The 18151-nt window shown below is 42.6% G+C and overlaps 5 protein-coding genes across 5 annotated transcripts in view; 4 read left to right on the top strand and 1 right to left on the bottom strand.

Annotated features, from left to right (window-relative positions):
- The first annotated feature begins 101 nt into the window (after window positions 1–101).
- Window positions 102–3249, top strand: LOC135335262 (succinate dehydrogenase [ubiquinone] iron-sulfur subunit, mitochondrial-like). The gene is made up of 9 exons (XM_064530695.1): window positions 102–263; window positions 372–449; window positions 620–764; window positions 1210–1267; window positions 1331–1409; window positions 1608–1724; window positions 2158–2286; window positions 2535–2630; window positions 3089–3249. The coding sequence occupies exons 1-9, from the start codon at window positions 216–218 to the stop codon at window positions 3143–3145; spliced, it is 807 nt and encodes a 268-aa protein (XP_064386765.1). The 5' UTR covers window positions 102–215; the 3' UTR covers window positions 3146–3249.
- A 125-nt stretch (window positions 3250–3374) lies between these two features.
- Window positions 3375–4938, top strand: LOC135335263 (SOSS complex subunit C-like). The gene is made up of 4 exons (XM_064530696.1): window positions 3375–3492; window positions 3569–3662; window positions 3986–4121; window positions 4711–4938. The coding sequence occupies exons 1-4, from the start codon at window positions 3450–3452 to the stop codon at window positions 4819–4821; spliced, it is 384 nt and encodes a 127-aa protein (XP_064386766.1). The 5' UTR covers window positions 3375–3449; the 3' UTR covers window positions 4822–4938.
- An 83-nt stretch (window positions 4939–5021) lies between these two features.
- On the top strand, window positions 5022–7008 carry LOC135335261 (uncharacterized). Its single transcript, XM_064530692.1, has 2 exons — window positions 5022–6296; window positions 6682–7008. Exons 1-2 carry the CDS (start codon window positions 5150–5152, stop codon window positions 6879–6881), a joined length of 1347 nt encoding a protein of 448 aa, XP_064386762.1. The 5' UTR covers window positions 5022–5149; the 3' UTR covers window positions 6882–7008.
- An 11-nt stretch (window positions 7009–7019) lies between these two features.
- LOC135335259 (FAS-associated factor 1-like) lies at window positions 7020–13905 on the bottom strand. The gene is made up of 16 exons (XM_064530690.1): window positions 13739–13905; window positions 13579–13647; window positions 13398–13465; window positions 12935–13142; window positions 12348–12437; window positions 11884–12129; window positions 11654–11734; window positions 11184–11417; window positions 10831–10985; window positions 10006–10142; window positions 9412–9500; window positions 9024–9104; window positions 8561–8638; window positions 8164–8301; window positions 7812–7889; window positions 7020–7226 (listed from the first exon to the last, which is right to left on the bottom strand). The coding sequence occupies exons 1-16, from the start codon at window positions 13772–13774 to the stop codon at window positions 7146–7148; spliced, it is 1869 nt and encodes a 622-aa protein (XP_064386760.1). The 5' UTR covers window positions 13775–13905; the 3' UTR covers window positions 7020–7145.
- An 85-nt stretch (window positions 13906–13990) lies between these two features.
- Window positions 13991–18151, top strand: part of LOC135334936 (DNA mismatch repair protein MutS-like) — a 6358-nt gene continuing 2197 nt past the window's right edge. Inside the window, exons 1-16 of the mRNA XM_064530302.1 lie at window positions 13991–14270; window positions 14434–14584; window positions 14797–15031; window positions 15109–15284; window positions 15372–15417; window positions 15466–15608; window positions 15721–15816; window positions 15874–15906; window positions 16078–16180; window positions 16236–16359; window positions 16448–16528; window positions 16666–16864; window positions 16916–16948; window positions 17002–17098; window positions 17216–17308; window positions 17871–18027. Of these exons, the coding sequence (XP_064386372.1) occupies window positions 13991–14270; window positions 14434–14584; window positions 14797–15031; window positions 15109–15284; window positions 15372–15417; window positions 15466–15608; window positions 15721–15816; window positions 15874–15906; window positions 16078–16180; window positions 16236–16359; window positions 16448–16528; window positions 16666–16864; window positions 16916–16948; window positions 17002–17098; window positions 17216–17308; window positions 17871–18027 (2047 nt within the window). The remainder of the gene's footprint in view (window positions 14271–14433; window positions 14585–14796; window positions 15032–15108; window positions 15285–15371; window positions 15418–15465; window positions 15609–15720; window positions 15817–15873; window positions 15907–16077; window positions 16181–16235; window positions 16360–16447; window positions 16529–16665; window positions 16865–16915; window positions 16949–17001; window positions 17099–17215; window positions 17309–17870; window positions 18028–18151) is intronic.

The raw sequence follows: 18151 nt of genomic DNA, 5'->3' as shown, positions 1-18151 counted from the left end.
ACTCCGAAGGAATGTGACGTCACGCACCAAGTCCATTGATGTGGACTGTAGAATAGCCACAGGAATGTGATGTCATACACCAGCTCTGACTTCGACTCTGATGTAATTGACCTTTGAACTATTAATTAAACTCAACCAAAGCAAAAGCAAAGCAAAGTTTACTGTTGCTCTACTGGATATTGTACTGGTACAGTTAGTACAGGAGGCCACTTGAGATGGCCCTTAGATTAAGAACGGCCATCCCTCGGCTCTGGCAGGCCCAGGTACGACCTGTACCTTGCCTGTTTCCTAGAGACAATGATCTTTTATATAAAATAGCTAAGACTATAAATTTATCAGAGACTACTGATATCATTTGTAACTCATTTCAGACCTTGCTTCCTGTGAGATTCCAACAGACGTCTGCTCAGGAGGCAACAAAGGAAAAGAAGTTCCTCATCTACAGATGGGTACGTGCGCGCGTGACTATGATATCATTGAACCTCAATTAAAAAAGAATTTCAAAACAGTAATCCACCCTAGAACTACGGTTTGTGTGTTTGGCTTGATTACTCCTCAGATTTAATTACGTACGTTCGAGCTCTGAATCGTACCATTTGATCTTCTTGTCGTTCTTTAGGACCCTGAGAAGCCTGGTGACCGCCCACGTATGCAAGAGTACACAGTGGACATGAACCAGTGTGGTCCTATGGTGTTGGACGCACTCATCAAAATAAAGAATGAGATTGACCCCACGCTGACCTTTAGACGCTCGTGCAGAGAAGGTGACTATGTATGAAGTGTATGGGCAACCGTACTTTATATTCAGGCTGACAAGATGTCATCAATTTTCACTCTAATTAAGTGTATAGGTCTACATGTAATGATATATGTACAAGATACATGTGTACATGTAGTTAAGGTCCTTACGTTTTCTTGTGAAGATACAGTGTACATGCTTTAAATTTGCCTTATGTATATATTTAGTATGGGCGACTATGCTTATTCAGAAAAGTGAGGCATCCGAGTTGGTTAGGATTGGTAGGAGATGCTACTAGCTTTGCTGACAAGATGTCATTATAATTATCACTCCGTATGTAAGGATATATTATTTGTACAGGTACATAGATTCTTCTTTAATCCACGGAAGATACATGCTCTAAACTTGCCTTAGGGTTGCTCAAACCTGTACATGTTCAACCTGTAGATGTTCTCTCTCCACGTGTACAGGTATCTGTGGCTCCTGCTCCATGAACATTGGAGGAGAAAACACTCTAGCCTGCATATGGTGAGGGGGAAATCTATTCACTAGTCGGTAATGGATGATTAATCATTGATCTCCTCTTTCCAGTCGTATTGACGCCAACACGAGCAAGCCGGTCAAGATCTACCCTCTACCACATTTGTACGTCATCAAGGACCTTGTTCCAGTGAGTCTTACAATGTGTACGTACAGCACATGCGGCGTTTAATCGAGGATAATCGTATAAATCATTATTACATTATGTTTTCAGAGCCTTAAAATGGCCAAAACGCATATTTTATGCTTGCATAATTATCATTATTATTTCTAGCACACACTACGGTAGCAATTGAGAGTGTGTTTTAATAGTAGTTTCATTCACTAGGACCTGAGCAATATCTATGACCAGTATCGTTCGGTTGAGCCGTGGCTACAGAAGAGAGAAGAGAAGCCGGCCGGGGCTAAAGAGTACTACCAGTCCGTCGAGGACAGGAAAAAACTAGTGAGTGCATTGTCCCTCTCAGAGGAGGTACATGTACGACACGCGTGCCTCGATTTAGCAATTAGCCTTTGCAATAATGTTGAGCATGGGCGGATAATCGAGGCATAATTCCTCCCACGCTCAACGTTATTGCAGAGGCTAATTGCTTAATCGAGGCACGCTTGTCGTACCTCCTCTGGTCCCTCTAGTTATTGACTTAATTAGCTTTGCTATTTAAGAATTGTATACTCAGAGACAATCTCTATCTCTAGAATGATGAGCATATAGACGTTACTTGATAGAGAGTATAAGGTAGCTTCCCATATAATTATATCAACCTTGTAAAATATGTATCTTGCTGTATCTAAGCAACACAGTGATAAGTGTACTACTTATAATTTCTCTACCCCCCCCCCCGACCCCCCACTGCCCCCCCCACCCCCCCACTGCATAGGATGGACTATATGAGTGCATCCTGTGCTTCTGCTGCAGCACCTCGTGCCCCTCCTACTGGTGGCATCCAGAGAAGTACCTGGGACCAGCTGTACTCATGCAAGCCTATCGCTGGATGATAGACAGTAGGGTGGGTGATACAGACACGTAGAAACATTGCCTCGTGTTTGAATTATGGCTCTAGAATAGTGCAGTTTTTAGAACTGTCTAGTTTGCCCTTGTTTGGAGTTTACAAGAGATTTAACAAGTTTGTTTATGTTGTGTGTGTGTGTGTGATTACATTTGGCATGGCTGACAGTCGTGACTTGTGCTATTGATATTCTCTCTGGGCACACTCAATACATGTGTATAATTGTTGTACTGTTGTCACTATCCCAGGATGACTTCCAGAAGGAGCGACTGGACAATGTCTCTGATCCATTCTCAGTGTTCAAGTGTCATACCATCATGAACTGCACCAAAACCTGTCCCAAGGTATGCTACAGTATATATAAAGAAAGAATGTATTGCCTACTGTGCAACATTTGCTGCCATAAAATAAATGGGCTGCGGGCAAAGTCGCCGAACACATACAAACTGTTTGTTATTGGAATTTTAATGGGTCATTGTAGAGAACAATGTTGCTTATTTGATGTGTCTTTACCAAAGTAGAGTCTTGTGGGACCAATGGTTACTAATATGTGCAGTGTATGGAAACTAGATATGCATACACATGTAGTGAGTGTTAGTCTCGCGGGCCACACTCTGAACTGGAACTGAATTTGATACTTAATGAGAATATCTGAAGCTATTGAATGGAAAATCTTCTGTGGGTTGTGTTTGCTTCAAAGTATGGCCCGCGAGACTAGTAGTGTGTGTGTGTGTGTGTGTGTGTGTGTGTGTGTGTGTGTGTGTGTGTGTGTGTGTGTGTGATATTGTTCTCTTCCCTACAGAATCTCAATCCTGGCAAAGCTATTGCAGAGATCAAGAAGATGCTTGCATCAGCATGATGATAATAACTATTATGTCTTATCTTGCATCATAACATTGTGTAGTATTATTTGTAAACATTAATTTGTGTAAATAAAATTCATAAATGTTTATTTTAACATTAGATGGTAATGATCGTTATAGTTACCGTTCTAAATGAACAGAGAAAAAAATTCAAAATTATTACCCCAATAAACCGAATTTGATAAGTGGTGGGAGGGGCTCGTCGTCGTAGAATTATGGTGTTTGGTACAAGGGTAGTTTTAGTAGCATGCTACTAAAACGACCCTGTACCAAACACCATAATTATTGGCTATTCTAGCAATGTCCTTCCAACATCCCTCCCAAGGGACCTCTACTGGTGGAGGTAAACACACTATATACTAGCTAATTATATAGTAGATAATTGTAATAGCGAAATGGTTTTTGTCTCTCTGTTTCAGATGTACAGAACAGACGCAGCATCTTGCAGGGGTTGCAACAGACGAAAAACAGACTACAACGACTGCATTCTGATGAGCCAAGTGCTAGTGCTAGGTAGAGTGCGTGTGTGTGTGTGTGTGTGGGTGGGTGTGCGTGTGTGTGTGTGTGTGTGCGTGCGTGCGTGCGTGTGTGTGTGTGTGTGTGTGTGTGTGTGTGTGTGGGTGTGCGTGTGTGTGTGTGTGTGTGCGTGCGTGCGGGTGGGTGTGTGTGTGTGTGTGTGTGTGTGTGTGTGTGTGTGTGTGTGTGTGTTGTGTGTGTGCGTGCGTGTGTTGTGTGTGTTATTGGTAGCCATGTAGAGAATGATAATTTAATTTCAAAAAGGACGTATTTTCCAACCAAGTTCTTCACATTTCTCTCTCTCTTTCTACGTGTATCAGGTTGTCCCCTGGTCATCACATGACTGCCCATAGGCCAGTGGGTAGATCACCCGTACACAAGGCCACACCCTCCCCTGTCCCCATCACCCCTAGTGAGATGTCAGTACTCCACCAACAACAGAAGGCAGCCATGCAGGTGCATGTGACACTCACATACCTATACCATAGTTAAATAGTACGTAGTGTAGTGTCAGTATACTCATTTGCCCCATTCCACAAAAACTAGTCATTGTAGCCATGCAAGTGATGTGGCCATAATTAATTTTGTGGGACGCACAGTATTACCTAGTGTCATGATTATGCTCAATATCTCACTGTAACTAAGTGTCATAATTATGCTCAATACATGCACGTACCACATTACACACAACTATTTATGTAGTCATTCTAGCCACCAGGTGTGTGGCCATAATTTGTGGGACCTCACAGTATCTACTAGTGTCATAATTATGCTCAATACCACAAACTATATAGTCATTCTACAGCTCATGCATTCTTGTTCTGCATATTGTGTATTCCATTATATCATCGTCATGGTTGCTATGTTGACTCCATGCTAGCCCCATTATATCATCGTCATGGTTGCTGTGTTGACTCCATGCTAGAAGCATGTCTACAAATATCAGACTGTAGGACATCACAACATGTTTATTTCACCAAATGGATTGAATTAATCTTATTGTTGTCCACTCTAACTTTAATGTGTCTATGTCTCTACTCTGCAGCAAGCACTCTCACAATCGTTTGGCTATTTCGTCCCCCAACCAAGCTTCAACAGGAACCCTATTCTACCTGTACTGCCCAGATTCAATGCAAATGGCGAACTAGTAAATTAATAGTTGAACACTTTTTTTAAATCAATTTCCTTTTTTGTCACTATTTATGTTTGTGTAAGTACTAATTTATGGCACTAATGTGCAGGATGTTATTTGTTTGACCACAATCGTTAACACTGCCCATAAAAGGTATTAAATATTCATAGATTTACTTCCTACTTCCTAGCTATAATTATCATAGTGTGATGAGCCCCACCCCCTTTCTTGCACAACGGGATAAATACAGCAAATTAACAAGAAGCTGCACATTCTCTGTCCTATACAAAGCTAGCTAGAGTCTCTTATTTGTGTAGCCAGTATCTCTCTAACTCTCTATTAAACTGTTCTGATGGCGTCAAAGGCACCATTTGGCACTGACTTGCAGCCCGAGTTTAATGTCCGCGTAGTTGCCGGGAAGCTGATCCACACTGCACTGACAGCAAACCAAGACAAGACTCTTTCAATAACCCAAGGCAAGGCCAGATCTAAAGACTCTTCGATAAGCGGCACTATCCAAGCTCGTAGACAGTTGAAAGAAGCCCAAGGGCATGTTGCAATGGACAGACAAAGAGAAGGAGTGGGTAGACCCAGATCAAAGCGTGCTCGAAGCTTGGATATACTGCCTATACTGGAGGAAGGTGCTGTCGAGGCTATAGAAGAGCCTTCACCTCTAAAAGTTGCCAATACGGCTCAAAAAACAATCGGCAAATCCGAATGCGTTCTTCCGAGCATTGTTGTACAAACACCAGCTACCCAACTCTCGACAGAGGACCACGTTGAGCTATCAGTGGCGAGACTCAGAGCGAAGGAGCTGGTCGCAGTGTTGTTCAAGCCGATGGTCAACAAGCTGACAGTTGTGGAGGATGTACGACAATCGTGCAATCGAGCTGATCACTCACACTTTGGTGTACTGAGCAAGGAACTGGTTCTGAACACTTTCAAGAGTCATGGCATCAAGATGTCGGAAAATGATTTATCAAAACTTTGTGAACTGATTCCATGCTCAATGGGAAAAGATCACGTCCTGTACGATAAGTTGTGTACTACAATGGAGCAGATTCTAAACAAGACATACACAAACAACTTGGATGTAGACAGCCTTCATAACACACTAACTCCTCTCGGAAGCATTGAAAGTGACAGTTCTAATAGTCTGACCGATTATGATCTTGGATGCAGCTTATCATTGCTCACTGATCGAACAAACTTATTCCGTCATTCATCACCCCTTGAAAAGCCACTAAAAGCAAAACCGAAAGTATCACGCTCACTCATGACCCACCCCCTGTGTAACAGTTACAAGAAAACCACACCCAAATTACCTCTCATCCCTGAAACTGCTGGAAATCTTAATGACAATTCAACGTCCCCTCAAACAAAAACAGCTCCTGTAGACAGAATTAGTGCCCAAGCACCGTGGCCACTATCAACGGAGGAGAGAGAAAATGGAGTCGAGAAAATGTGCAATGCCCTCAGGTCATGTACAGACAGTGAAGGTGAGGTTATAAGAGTTGTCACATGATCAGATTATATACCGTATAGCGGGTTATTTTAGTATGGTGGAAATATTTGTATATTTCGTATTGAAGAGCATCATACAAAAAGAGATTTTATTCTACCGCAATAGATTCCCTGAGCTGTACGAATATTTAAAATACGAAATTAAATAGGTAGTTCATACGAAAATTTGCACCAATGAAAATTTACCCACTATACGGTAGCTATGGTATTACCTGATGACTGTACGTGTCACATGCAGTAGAGTGTATTCATAGGAAGGAAGTGTGTGTGTTTACATTGCCTAGGTTAACACGTCAGAGTCACATATCCGCTATAGTTGAACTTTGTTATTATTGTGAACCTATTGTTTTCCCTTTGCAGGTTTACTGGAAAGTGATCACGCACAGAGAGTGGTGACGAATTACAACCTCATATACAAGTTGGGAGTCCCCTTTCATCGAATCAGAGACTATTTTAACATGAACTCACAGCTCAGAGCTGCTGGGGACTTGAGGTCATACATTGCAATCGAACATTTTCTACGCTACCTACAAGACTCTTATTCACACGCTTCCTATTAGTAACCTACATTAATTATTGTTTCTCATTTTTTATTTCTTTTTTGTTCATCTGTCAATTAATTAAGCTTTCATTGTAAGTTGTTTTTAACTATAAAAGAAGCTTATATTATAATTATAAAGAAACCAATATTGAGCACATACATTTTTACCTCATGGAGGTAATAAGATGTATAATTATGATAATCACAAAACATGGTAACAGTTAATTTGGTGAAGTATAGATTAAGTTCTGTGGGTGCTGATTGAGCCTAAGCTATGTGGAAACTATTTCTCCTCTATAAACAGATTTTCTTGAGGGCAGAGTCGACATTGTTCCAGAGACTCGGTTGGGTTCATTTCAGAAATCTGCACACGGGGACATTAACATGTTAATTTGAATTTTATAAGCACATTATTACAGGAATTTAATCACTTAGGTATGCACTTTAAATACCACACATGGGACCACCAAAACATCCAACGCCACTGCTATATATGCCACACACCCTAACCCATACATGTACACACTTGACATTAATACTCCACCATAAATGTCAATAGGTGGTCCAAAACACACAAGAATAAGGAGAAGGCCGGTGCATTCTACAGCTGTCCTTGTCTACCTCATTGATCTCATTGTCATGACAGTTCGTGCAGTCACTAGTCTAAGGAATGTCCTATTTATAGCTACACATGTTATAAAGACTTTCATTGAACACAATGTCAACACAATAATATTAGCATCTTTGTACAATGAGATCTGTGTTGACAGGTCATAATATTATCTTTGAGCCAACACTAAATACAGTCCCAGTATTTACTGAAAGAAGTGACTTAATTGAAATACACAATTTGGAGCCAGTACAGCATGTAGGTACTTTACAGGGTACAATTCGCACTATGTACATCACATAACATAATTAATATTCATAATTAGAGGGGTTAACTCACATCTCTGCGAGGAAAACTGGTGATTAGTTTGTGGTCAGACATGAGGTAACCTTGGGAACCCAGTAGATTCAGCAAGTCCTGCACACACACGCACACACACCAGTCATAATAATAACACGCCCAGTTGAACAGAATCTAGATAACTGAATCTAGACAATCATTATGGACACACATTGCCTAATTATTGGGATTTTAAGCTACAGACCAACACTGCACGTACATGTATGCAAAGCCCACACACACGTACAATATGGAATGCACTATCTAAACCATCAGGTTAAAGGAGCCGGCTTATTATCATTTTTATTATCATAAAGCCGTAAGTGGTTGACCTCTAAATTAGATTAGCAACCTGGAGTTGGTGTGTGGCCAGGAATCTCCGTGTGATCTGAGATCCATCAGGATAGCGTAACCTCAGTGTACAGACGCTCTCCTTGGTGTCAGGTGGTGGTTCATCTGGTACACACACTTCCATGGCCTCTCGTGCCTCCTAGTGGTGGGGGGGGGGGGTTGGAGGGTGGTAAATTGCAACTTGTTTATGTGTATTAGTAAATATTTGATGTTATAGTACAATTCTACAATCAGTACGATTGGCAGGGCCTTTGTAGTGTTTAGCAATGTGTTCAATACTGCCAATATTTGCTAAAAAGGTTGAGAAATAATTGTACAAAGTACATGATTCAATAAAGGGGGAATTCCACAGTCACAAATAAAGGCTCTATAATCACAGATATGAGACAAACAATCACCTCTTTGTCAGTCCTCTCCTTCTCCTCCAGTCTCTCTTGCTCCACCTTGGCCAACTCCACCTCCTCACGCTCACGAGCCTAGAGGGGGGTAATCATCATGGGGGGTAATCATCAGAGGGGGTAATAATCAAGGGGGGGGGCAACGATGGTGAATCAGCAACCACATAAGTCTAACACAACACACAGTGATATATATTATATATACTCCAAACTCTTGCACTCTGAGTGAATGAAATAGCAGTACCGGTAATTCTAAAGCTTCAGACAGTGCACATTACAGAACCTCCAGTTCACACTATATATTATTAGCTATTGTAAGCCAGTGTGACATCCTGCTCAGTTGACATGACTATAGGGGAGATTAATGTTCAAAGCTAACGATTTCCCGATTTCCTTGCATTCAGGTAAAGTATGTGTACATAAAACATGAAAGCACTAGACGACAGTGTTTCTGTATCCGTACCTTTTGTTTGTCTGCAATGAGTGACTCTTGATAAGCTCTGTTCTGCTCAGCTATCATATAGTCTCTCTGCACTCTTTCCCTCTGTGGACCAGAGAACAGAATAAAATAACGGTGGAATTGGAGTCAACACAGAATAATGGTAGACACACAAACACCAAATAAAATTAAAATTACAATGCTCCAATTTCACGGTATGGACCAGTACCTGTAGTCAGAGTATTACCAATTTCATAAACGCTCATAAAAAGAAGTTGTATGATAGCCATGCTGCTACAGTGATTGTATGCAAATACAACAACCATTGTGAGTTAATTATACAGAAATGTGAGGGTTAAGAACAAGCATGGAATTAGCAGGCATGTAGGGTTAAAAACCAGCATGGACCTACCTCCTCCATAGCCTCCATCTCTATATGGCGATTGTGATCATCCACAGCCGACATGAGAGAGGTCATCAGAGAGTCTATATTGGTCTCACCTGTGTGTGGAGGGTGTGGTGTGGGGGTGATGTGTGTGTGTGGTGTGTGTGTGTGGGGGGGGGGGTCAAATAATAATCAGCTGTCCTGAGGAATGAGCCAACAGAGCAGTGTAAGGGTTCAGTTGTGATACCCAATATCGCAAACAAAGTTTACATGTACCATTCCAATAATTCCACCACATTGTAAAGTCATGGCGTTAACTATGTTGTCTAAAATGTATGTCGGAAAATTACCAGCAAGATTATCACAATTCAGCCATTTCCTTCTTGATTGTGCTATTTATAAAAGTGCAGATACCTACCGTATGACTAGCGAGCGAGCATCAAACATTTACTACTTTGTGATTTTTGAATACTTCACAAGAATAAAATCGCAAATATCTATAATTATTATTACTTGTGTGACATCACAATCGCAAAGTCTGCTGATTTGGCTCATTCGCAAAGGTTTTTACCCGCTAGTAAATCGGTACTAAAAAAGAGCGAGACTAGAAACTCCACACACCTTGGATAATATTCTTGATGTCAGTGATGCCCTTGACCTTGTACACTATGAGCATGGCTGGGAGGTGGTCTGCACGTATCTCATCCACACTGCTCTTGGCCACCTTACCAAAACACTCCTCCACCATCTGAAGCAGTCTGGGGAGATTATAAGGAGATTAACTAGCTTAGAGTGTCACCTCCTGTAGTCCAAACAAGACATACACTGTACATGTACAGGGAGACACAGAAACAGGACAAAGCTTTTAGTCTAGATACATTTACAAATCTACAACAATAGAAAGATTTGTACAATAAGACTATACTAAGGCCCTCAGCTCTAAACTGGTATTAAAGCACAACCCAAGGCCCCCTACTGACCCCCCCTCCACACCCTCTCACTTGATCTTGCTCTATAGCAGGGTGAGCCCCCCCCAAGGCCCCCTACTGACCCCCCACACTAATAACCCCCCCTCACTTGATCTTGCTCTGTAGCAGGGTGAGCCCCCCCCCAAGGCCCCCTACTGACCCCCCACACTAATAACCCCCCTCACTTGATCTTGCTCTGAAGCAGGGTGAGCCCCCCCCCAAGGCCCCCTACTGACCCCCACACTAATAACCCCCTCACTTGATCTTGCTCTGAAGCAGGGTGAGCCCCCCCCCAAGGCCCCCTACTGACCCCCACACTAATAACCCCCTCACTTGATCTTGCTCTGAAGCAGGGTGAGCCCCCCCAGGCCCCTACTGCCCCCCACACTAATAACCCCCCTCACTTGATCTTGCTCTGTAGCAGGGTGAGCCCCCCCCCCAAGGCCCCTACTGACCCCAACACTAATAACCCCCTCACTTGATCTTGCTCTGAAGCAGGGTGAGGTCCCAGGCCCAGCACACGTAGTTGGAGGTGAGGTAGTTGACTACAGACTCACTGCACAGGAGCTGACTACAGAAGATGTTGGAGAGAATACTAGCGTCGTGATGGAGGTAGATGAACATGGGCTTCCTCTGCAGGGGGTATGGTGTGTGTGTGGGGGGTAAAGAACACATGATGTCATTATGACAAAGTGTCTATGTACGCACTTTTTAAATAGGTGATCATTACCAAATTAGTTACAATTTCTACAATTTCTAGTCTGTATAGGGAGAGTGTAGAAGGGAGAGAGTGGGATATAAATATGGTCTAATCCTACACACAGTACTCACAGTTCCACTGAGGGCACTGCCAGAGGTGGCCTCTCCCACGGCCTCAGATAGAGACCCTATCAGGAACAGAGGATGCATGGGCCCGTAGCGAGCCTCAAAGGCGTGAGTGAAGAATTGGAGTGCTTCGTAGGGTTCCAGACATCCCTGTGGTATGAGAGGCTCCCTCATGGCACTGCTAGCACCGTTATCAGTCATGTCATCGAATAGACCATCATCAAGGCTCTCCAGAACAGGCTGTGTGTGTGGGGTGTGGTAGGTGTGTGTGTGTGTGTGGGGGGGTGTGTGTGTGTGGGTGTGTGTGTGTGGTGTGGGAGGAGTAATTACTTAAGTACAATAATTATAACAACAATTAAGAGTGCATTCTATTCAGTTTACTGTTATAACTTGTAACTACATACTTCCTCATCCACTACACACTAGCTAACAAATAGAATCCTCATTCAGAACTAGTTAACTGTACATGTGACTACCTCCTCCTCATCCTCACTGCTGAGTGGTTCATGTGCATCACTGTAATGAGAGGAGCTACTGGGAATGGACACCACTGGACTCTACAGAAGAGAGGAGGGTAACAATCTCAGAGCATGCGATAACTGAGCTGGACATAAAAGAGGACAATTTTCAAACAATCTTGTCAAAGTTCAGCTATTTTAACATCTCAATAACTGCACAAAAAGCACAATTTTGTCAACACACTCACTGTGTTCCCCGATTGTGGGGGGTCTATTATGATCCGATCAGTCAGTTGATTGCCCACCATTAGCGAGGATGCCCCTGTCCTCGTCTCCTGTAACGAGGTAGACACGTGTGCTATAGTCTCGGCTAGCGAGCCGGCCCGAGTGGTGATGTGCTCATGGAAGGGTGGTGCGGGGAGGTTGTGAGGGAGGTGCTCCAGTGTGAGTGTGTACGAGGTCCCCACTGTCAGTCCCAGCAACTCCAGAGTGTCCTGTGTGTGTGTTTACAATAGTACACTAGTTTAAATCGTCAATGTTATGGACTTCACTGAAAGCTAATGCCTGATAGTGACTAATACACACAATCATCTGAAAGTTGTCTACTTTCGTATATGGAACTAAGGCCAACAATATAATGAAGTTATTTAAGCAGCTCTCTAAGAGCTATTGTATACATTATAATCTTAACTCAAAGCTGCAGTTTTCTGACCTGATTATTAGTTGGTTGTGTTCGTGGCCATCCCTTCAGTATCTGTCTATAAGGTTGCACGCCACTCTTCCATTCCAACTGCTCCTTTATCTACAAAACAGTGACACACACACACACACACACGTCATCATTATTGCTGGAGCTGCTTGAATCACAGAGCATACAGTCCACACATAGGCACAAGAACAAGACTACCCCCCGCCCTCCTTCACCACTCTAAACAGACACCAGATCAACCACTATCTTATTGCCAAAAGGAAACCAATTTCTTAAGTGTGCCAAGTATCTGGACGTATCAAATCTTTTGCTTTTACAGAACCCTATTACCAAAAGGAAGACACCCCAAAAGCAGAAATTTCTAAATAACTACATCTAATAGAAGGAAAACAACTCCTAATACAGCGAGTGATGTACCCGGTAATTTTCAATCCTCAATTCCACACAGCTTGTTATAAATGTATGTAGTGAACTAGCCTATAAGAGGTGGTTATTTTGTGTCTAGAGATGGTTAGTACCAACCACCACCACCGACCAGTGTGGGCACATCCCTGGCTACTTCAGAGTACAACACAGTATCCAATCATCACCTGTGCCACAGTGCTTGAAGACGATAGGAATAACCTGATAGCCCGCGTTCCATAATATACAGTCAGTTCAATCAGAGCTCCACTCACTGCTGAGTCAACACTGGCATAGCTGTCAACACTGGCATAGCTGTCAATGTACGGGTGAGTTCTATCAGGTACTATCACTTGAGACGATGTCTGGGTAGTGAGGTCTATGAACCCTAGAGACCTGCATAACAGCACACTGAGGTAGTTAACTACAATGACAGGGTATCCCCCCCCCCCCACTGTATATTTACCGTGCTCCTTCTAAATAAGGCGCCGCATTAATAATTACGTTTTCGAGGCTAGTGTATGCAAAACAAGAATAGTTTATACGACGCTAATACTATAAGGGTAGGGGAGGGTCCAGGTGGTGGATAATTAGAAGAGGGCCTTATTTCAAAGAAGTTACTATGCAATTATAGAATGACTATCGCATTACCTTGGTGAGGATGATGCTGGCGGTTGACTAGGGAACTGGGGCTGTGACATCATACTGTTGACAGCAGACTATGTACACGGAATGAGAATGGAATTAACACAGTGAGTGTATGGAACCGAAACTATTAATTTTCACATTCACAATGCAATAATTATAAGGGGTTTTCCCATACGTGACTTACGGTGAGATCCCATTCTTTCTGTTCCAATATGTCGATACACATGGCCAAGTCCTCCAGTCCAGTCATGGCCTAGGACCAAACATAAGACAGATATTCACACACACTAACATTACTACCATATCTATTGTAGCATTATTTATAGTCAATTTCCCCAATATACCTGAAAATTTATCAGAATTTCATCTCTGCCGGCCATTGTACGAGTCCGTTACTGTGGCTGTTGGTTCTGGGGTGTGAGGCACGCCTGTACTGAAGCGCTGGACTTAAACTTTTACTTCTTTGAGGCTCTTCAAGATAATATAAATGCTGCGTTGTCATGAATCAGCATGTAGTGTGGTGAAATTACCACGCCCACCTTTGGCATTACCTCCTCCATGTGGCATGTGGACCTACTGCGCATGCGTCAAACCACATGGCATCAAGTATGGCTTTCATGAAGTACCTTCACTTCTCTGTACTTAGTAGAGCTTTCAAAGTGTTTAGAAGCGTTTCCAGTGTGAGATCTATTCAGTTTCCATCACCCTGGAGCCGCCATGATGTCTTAATGAGCACTGCAGCATCACGGCAGCCTTCTATTGCCAACAGAAGGTCAAATCTCATGGCCCAGTTTGAGCAAATAAAGAGTCAGCATCCGAACTACATACTGCTGTTCCAAGTTGGTGATTTCTATGAGCTGTATGGAGACGATGCAAGTGAGTGCACCCCATACTGTACTACTAGGTCGAGTGTAATTATGTATTATTCGTTGTTGCTTTGCAAGTAGCGCCACGCCCCCTTATTGTACTGAGCACACTGTAGTTGCACTGCACTGGTGACTATGTTGGTTTATATAAGAAGAGAATGTATGTATTACAGGTGAAGTGACATCCAAGACCCCTCTCCGACTGACCAGGAAGAACAATACATTCATGGCAGGCTTCCCAACCAAGGCTCTCAGCGAGTGGCAGAGACTACTGGTGGAGGCTGGGTTCCAGTTGGCCATCTGTGATCAAAATCCTGCACCAAAGTGAGATACTACACAAACTCAATTATGAGCACTCAAAGTCAGCTATCAAAACAGACCCATTTCCCCATTTCATTACATAATCTGAAAGGCCTCGACTCTTTCTAAGCTTCCAGAAAACTCATAAAGTTATCGGCAAAGATGATCTATTTTAATCTACATGAGTACTAGACGGCTCTGTAACTATAGTTTTGGTAATCCAAATTCATCTGCAGAACTAACAAAGGAGAGAAAGTGTATCTTCTTGGTCGCAGTGTGGTCAAGTTGGTCACCCCTGGCACTCTTGTAGAGCCTCTGAGCAACCATGCCAACTATCTCCTCTGTATCAACCCAGGACCTAGCAACACGGTAGGCCTAGCCTGGGTGGACATTTCCACTGCCGAGTTTTCAGTGACTTCCACTGAAGGCCAGAACATTGAAGAGGACATTGAGAGAATTTGTCCCTCTGAGGTTTGCGTGAGATGTAATTATAGCTATCAAAAATTTATTTTAGCCTTCGTATGTAAATTAACTGTTTTTTGGTATAGATATTGCTCCCTGAAGATGTGATCATGGCTGTTGAAGCTGGTACAAGTGTTGGTCCATCTTCCTCACCTTGTCTGGAAGAGCTGGTGAAATGCTCTGCACTGAGAGAGAGTCATTTGACTACCATACCACAATCCTGGTACCAGCCACAGCTCTTAGACCCCGGCCTTCACAGTCTGTACGTTACGTTAGCTGGTTTGGTTCTCTTATCAACAATTCTACGAACAAATGTCTGATGTGTTTGTTTTTTACCTTGTCATTTCAGAGATGTTTCAAAATACATCAGTCAAGAGAAATTTTCCACCCTGGAGGTAGTGTGTATTTTGTTAGTATTATTTGAATACTTGTGTTAATTTCAGACGAGTGCTGCTATTGCGCTGCTGAGGTTTGTGATGCACACACAGAGAAGTGTGGTCCCATTCCTCTCCCCCATCGCCCGCTACTCACACCATCAGCACATGGCCATTGACCCCAACACACGCAGGGCACTTGAGCTGGTCACGTAAGCTGTCATGCATACTCAAATATATCAAATTGACAAAATTAATATGCTAAATACATGTACAACTAGTGATGGCATTTCTGCATGCTGAGTCTTATATCTGTCCACACAGGCCGCTGTACAGTAACACGAAGAAGACCACTCTGTTGGGTTGTATGGATGGAACAGTGACGGCGGCCGGGGGGAGGCTACTCAAAGCAAGACTATCGTAAGCCCTTCCCATGACATGTACATGTGCTCACGACTGTCTCCTCCTATACACCAGGTCACCTTTGACTAGCATCCCAGACATCAATAAGTGAGTGAAATTAAAAATGACAATTTTTGGAATTGTCGAGATATTGGAGGTTTGAAGACTACGTATACACACACACTAATACTTTTACTGTATTTTCTACCTACAACTCTGTAACTAGATTCTGGTATTTTATTGACCATTTTCCATAGATTTTTTTATTGACCATTGTAGGAGGTTGGATGCAGTAGAAGTGTTCAGAAATGAAGTGTTTCATTGTGAAATGATTGTTGGTATGCTCAAGAAGTGCCAGGATCTAGAGAGAATTTTACAAAAAGTAAGCAACAACAAAAATTGAGGACCTATATACTGACAATGATACTTATATCCAGGTTGCTACTAGCTCTGCTAATATCTCAGACCTGCTAGCCATTAAGACAACTCTTGCTTTGGCTGCAGACATCATGGCTTACATCGAAGAACACTTGCCAAACTGCCCTGTATTGGATATGGAAGGTACGCATATAGATCTACACAAAGACACACACTGAATCAGATGAATGTGCTTCATGCTATTGATAGTTCACTGTGTGATCTCATACAGGCTTTGTTGACCTGTCCAGCCTCGTCCAAGAACTAGACAATGCTCTGTGTGATGTTACCCATGGAGACTACATAACCACAGGTACATATAATTATACCAACCAACTACGTTAAATTGAAAGCAATCCACTACATTAATTTCGCCTATAATTATGCACCGTCTGTTTTGTGTTAACTTTTTTGTGATTTTATGTGGTAATAATTGATTTATGTACTCAGGATATTCTAAAAAGGTGGACGCACTTCGACAGGACATACAGAATAACGAAGAACAGCTAACACTCTTTATTGCCTCCCTCCACTCGTCCCACCCCGGCCTCCCTAAGATGACCATCGTATCTCATAAAGGCTACATCAGAGTCTTAGAAGTCACCAAATCTCAATCCTCCAAGATGGAAAAATGTCCGGAGCTAATCAGGTTTGAAACATTTTGTTTCTTTTTACGTAAGTTTATTTTAAACAATTATAGAATAGACGGTACACAGTCCAAAGTACGATTCAGGTGAGCGGTACTGGCCGGGTCACTAGGTAACCAATTCCTTTGCCCTTTGCCAGCAATTTACAGCTACAGAAACTTAATGCAGAACTGCAACGGCTTGAACATTCCTACTCCACTGCTCAGAGCGAGCTTTTCAAGGGCCTTTGTGAGAACGTACGTATAATGTATGTTCTAGCTCACACTGATGGTGTGCCTGAGGGTACATGTTGTATGCTTGCAGACTGTGTGTGTGTGTACTGGTATACTAATCACGGATGGTGTTCTGAGCAGGTGATGGGAGAAGCAGAGAGTATCAAGAGTACTGCACTGGTCCTAGCACACCTCGATGTGTCCACTTCCCTAGGAGCGCTGGCTATGGAGAGGGTAAGAGACAGCTACAGCTACTCACAATGACCCCCAATATTTATACCTAGAGCACATAGAGGGAATTTATGTGCTCTTCAAGCCATCAAAAGCCGCAGTTTTGGTTTGTAGGTATACACATGCAAACCATTAGAGTGAACCACTACAGTGTATAAATGCACACAGTGGGACCACATGTACCATACAGGTAGTACCCTTGGCTCTGTACACTAGTCTACACACTTGAGGTCTATTAGACTCTACTAATTCCTTTTTAAAATTTTATTTCAGTACATGAAACTACAAACCAAAACTGTTGCTTTTGATGGATTTTGCATTGTCAGAAACCTTCATAATAAGTTGTTAACCCGAGGCTGCGACTGCCAGCGGGTTATAGTAGTCGGTTGGTTTGTTTATTTGTTATCTTTTACAGAGCTACCTAGGAGCTACAGAATGCACGTTTTGTTTTATGTAGGCTCAAGTTAATGGTACCTCAAAGTTATATACTACTTCTTTGTCGTTTACAGCCTCCATTTTAGCACTTTGTAAAAAAACAACATACGCCTCTTATACGTACGTATAGGCATATTGCAGACCAGAGTTGAGGGAGGAGCCAGTGTTTAAAGTGGGCGGGGCTACTCACCCGGTCATCTCCAGCGTAGGATTGGGGACATTTGTTAGCAATGATTGCATCATGGATGATCATAGACTGTGGGTAGTGACCGGGCCCAACATGGGAGGTGAGTGGTGGCTATATTAGTTACGAATTTTACTATAATATTTTACGTGTGAAAAACTGTTGCAAATGAGCCAAATCAGTAGACTTTGATATCTAATTTTATTTTTGCGAAATGATCCAAAATC

The sequence above is a fragment of the Halichondria panicea genome, chromosome 4 (genome assembly GCF_963675165.1).
Source record: "Halichondria panicea chromosome 4, odHalPani1.1, whole genome shotgun sequence".
Classification (NCBI taxonomy): domain Eukaryota; kingdom Metazoa; phylum Porifera; class Demospongiae; order Suberitida; family Halichondriidae; genus Halichondria; species Halichondria panicea.
Note: the sequence above shows the minus strand (reverse complement) of the source record. Positions and strands in the feature narration are given on the sequence as shown.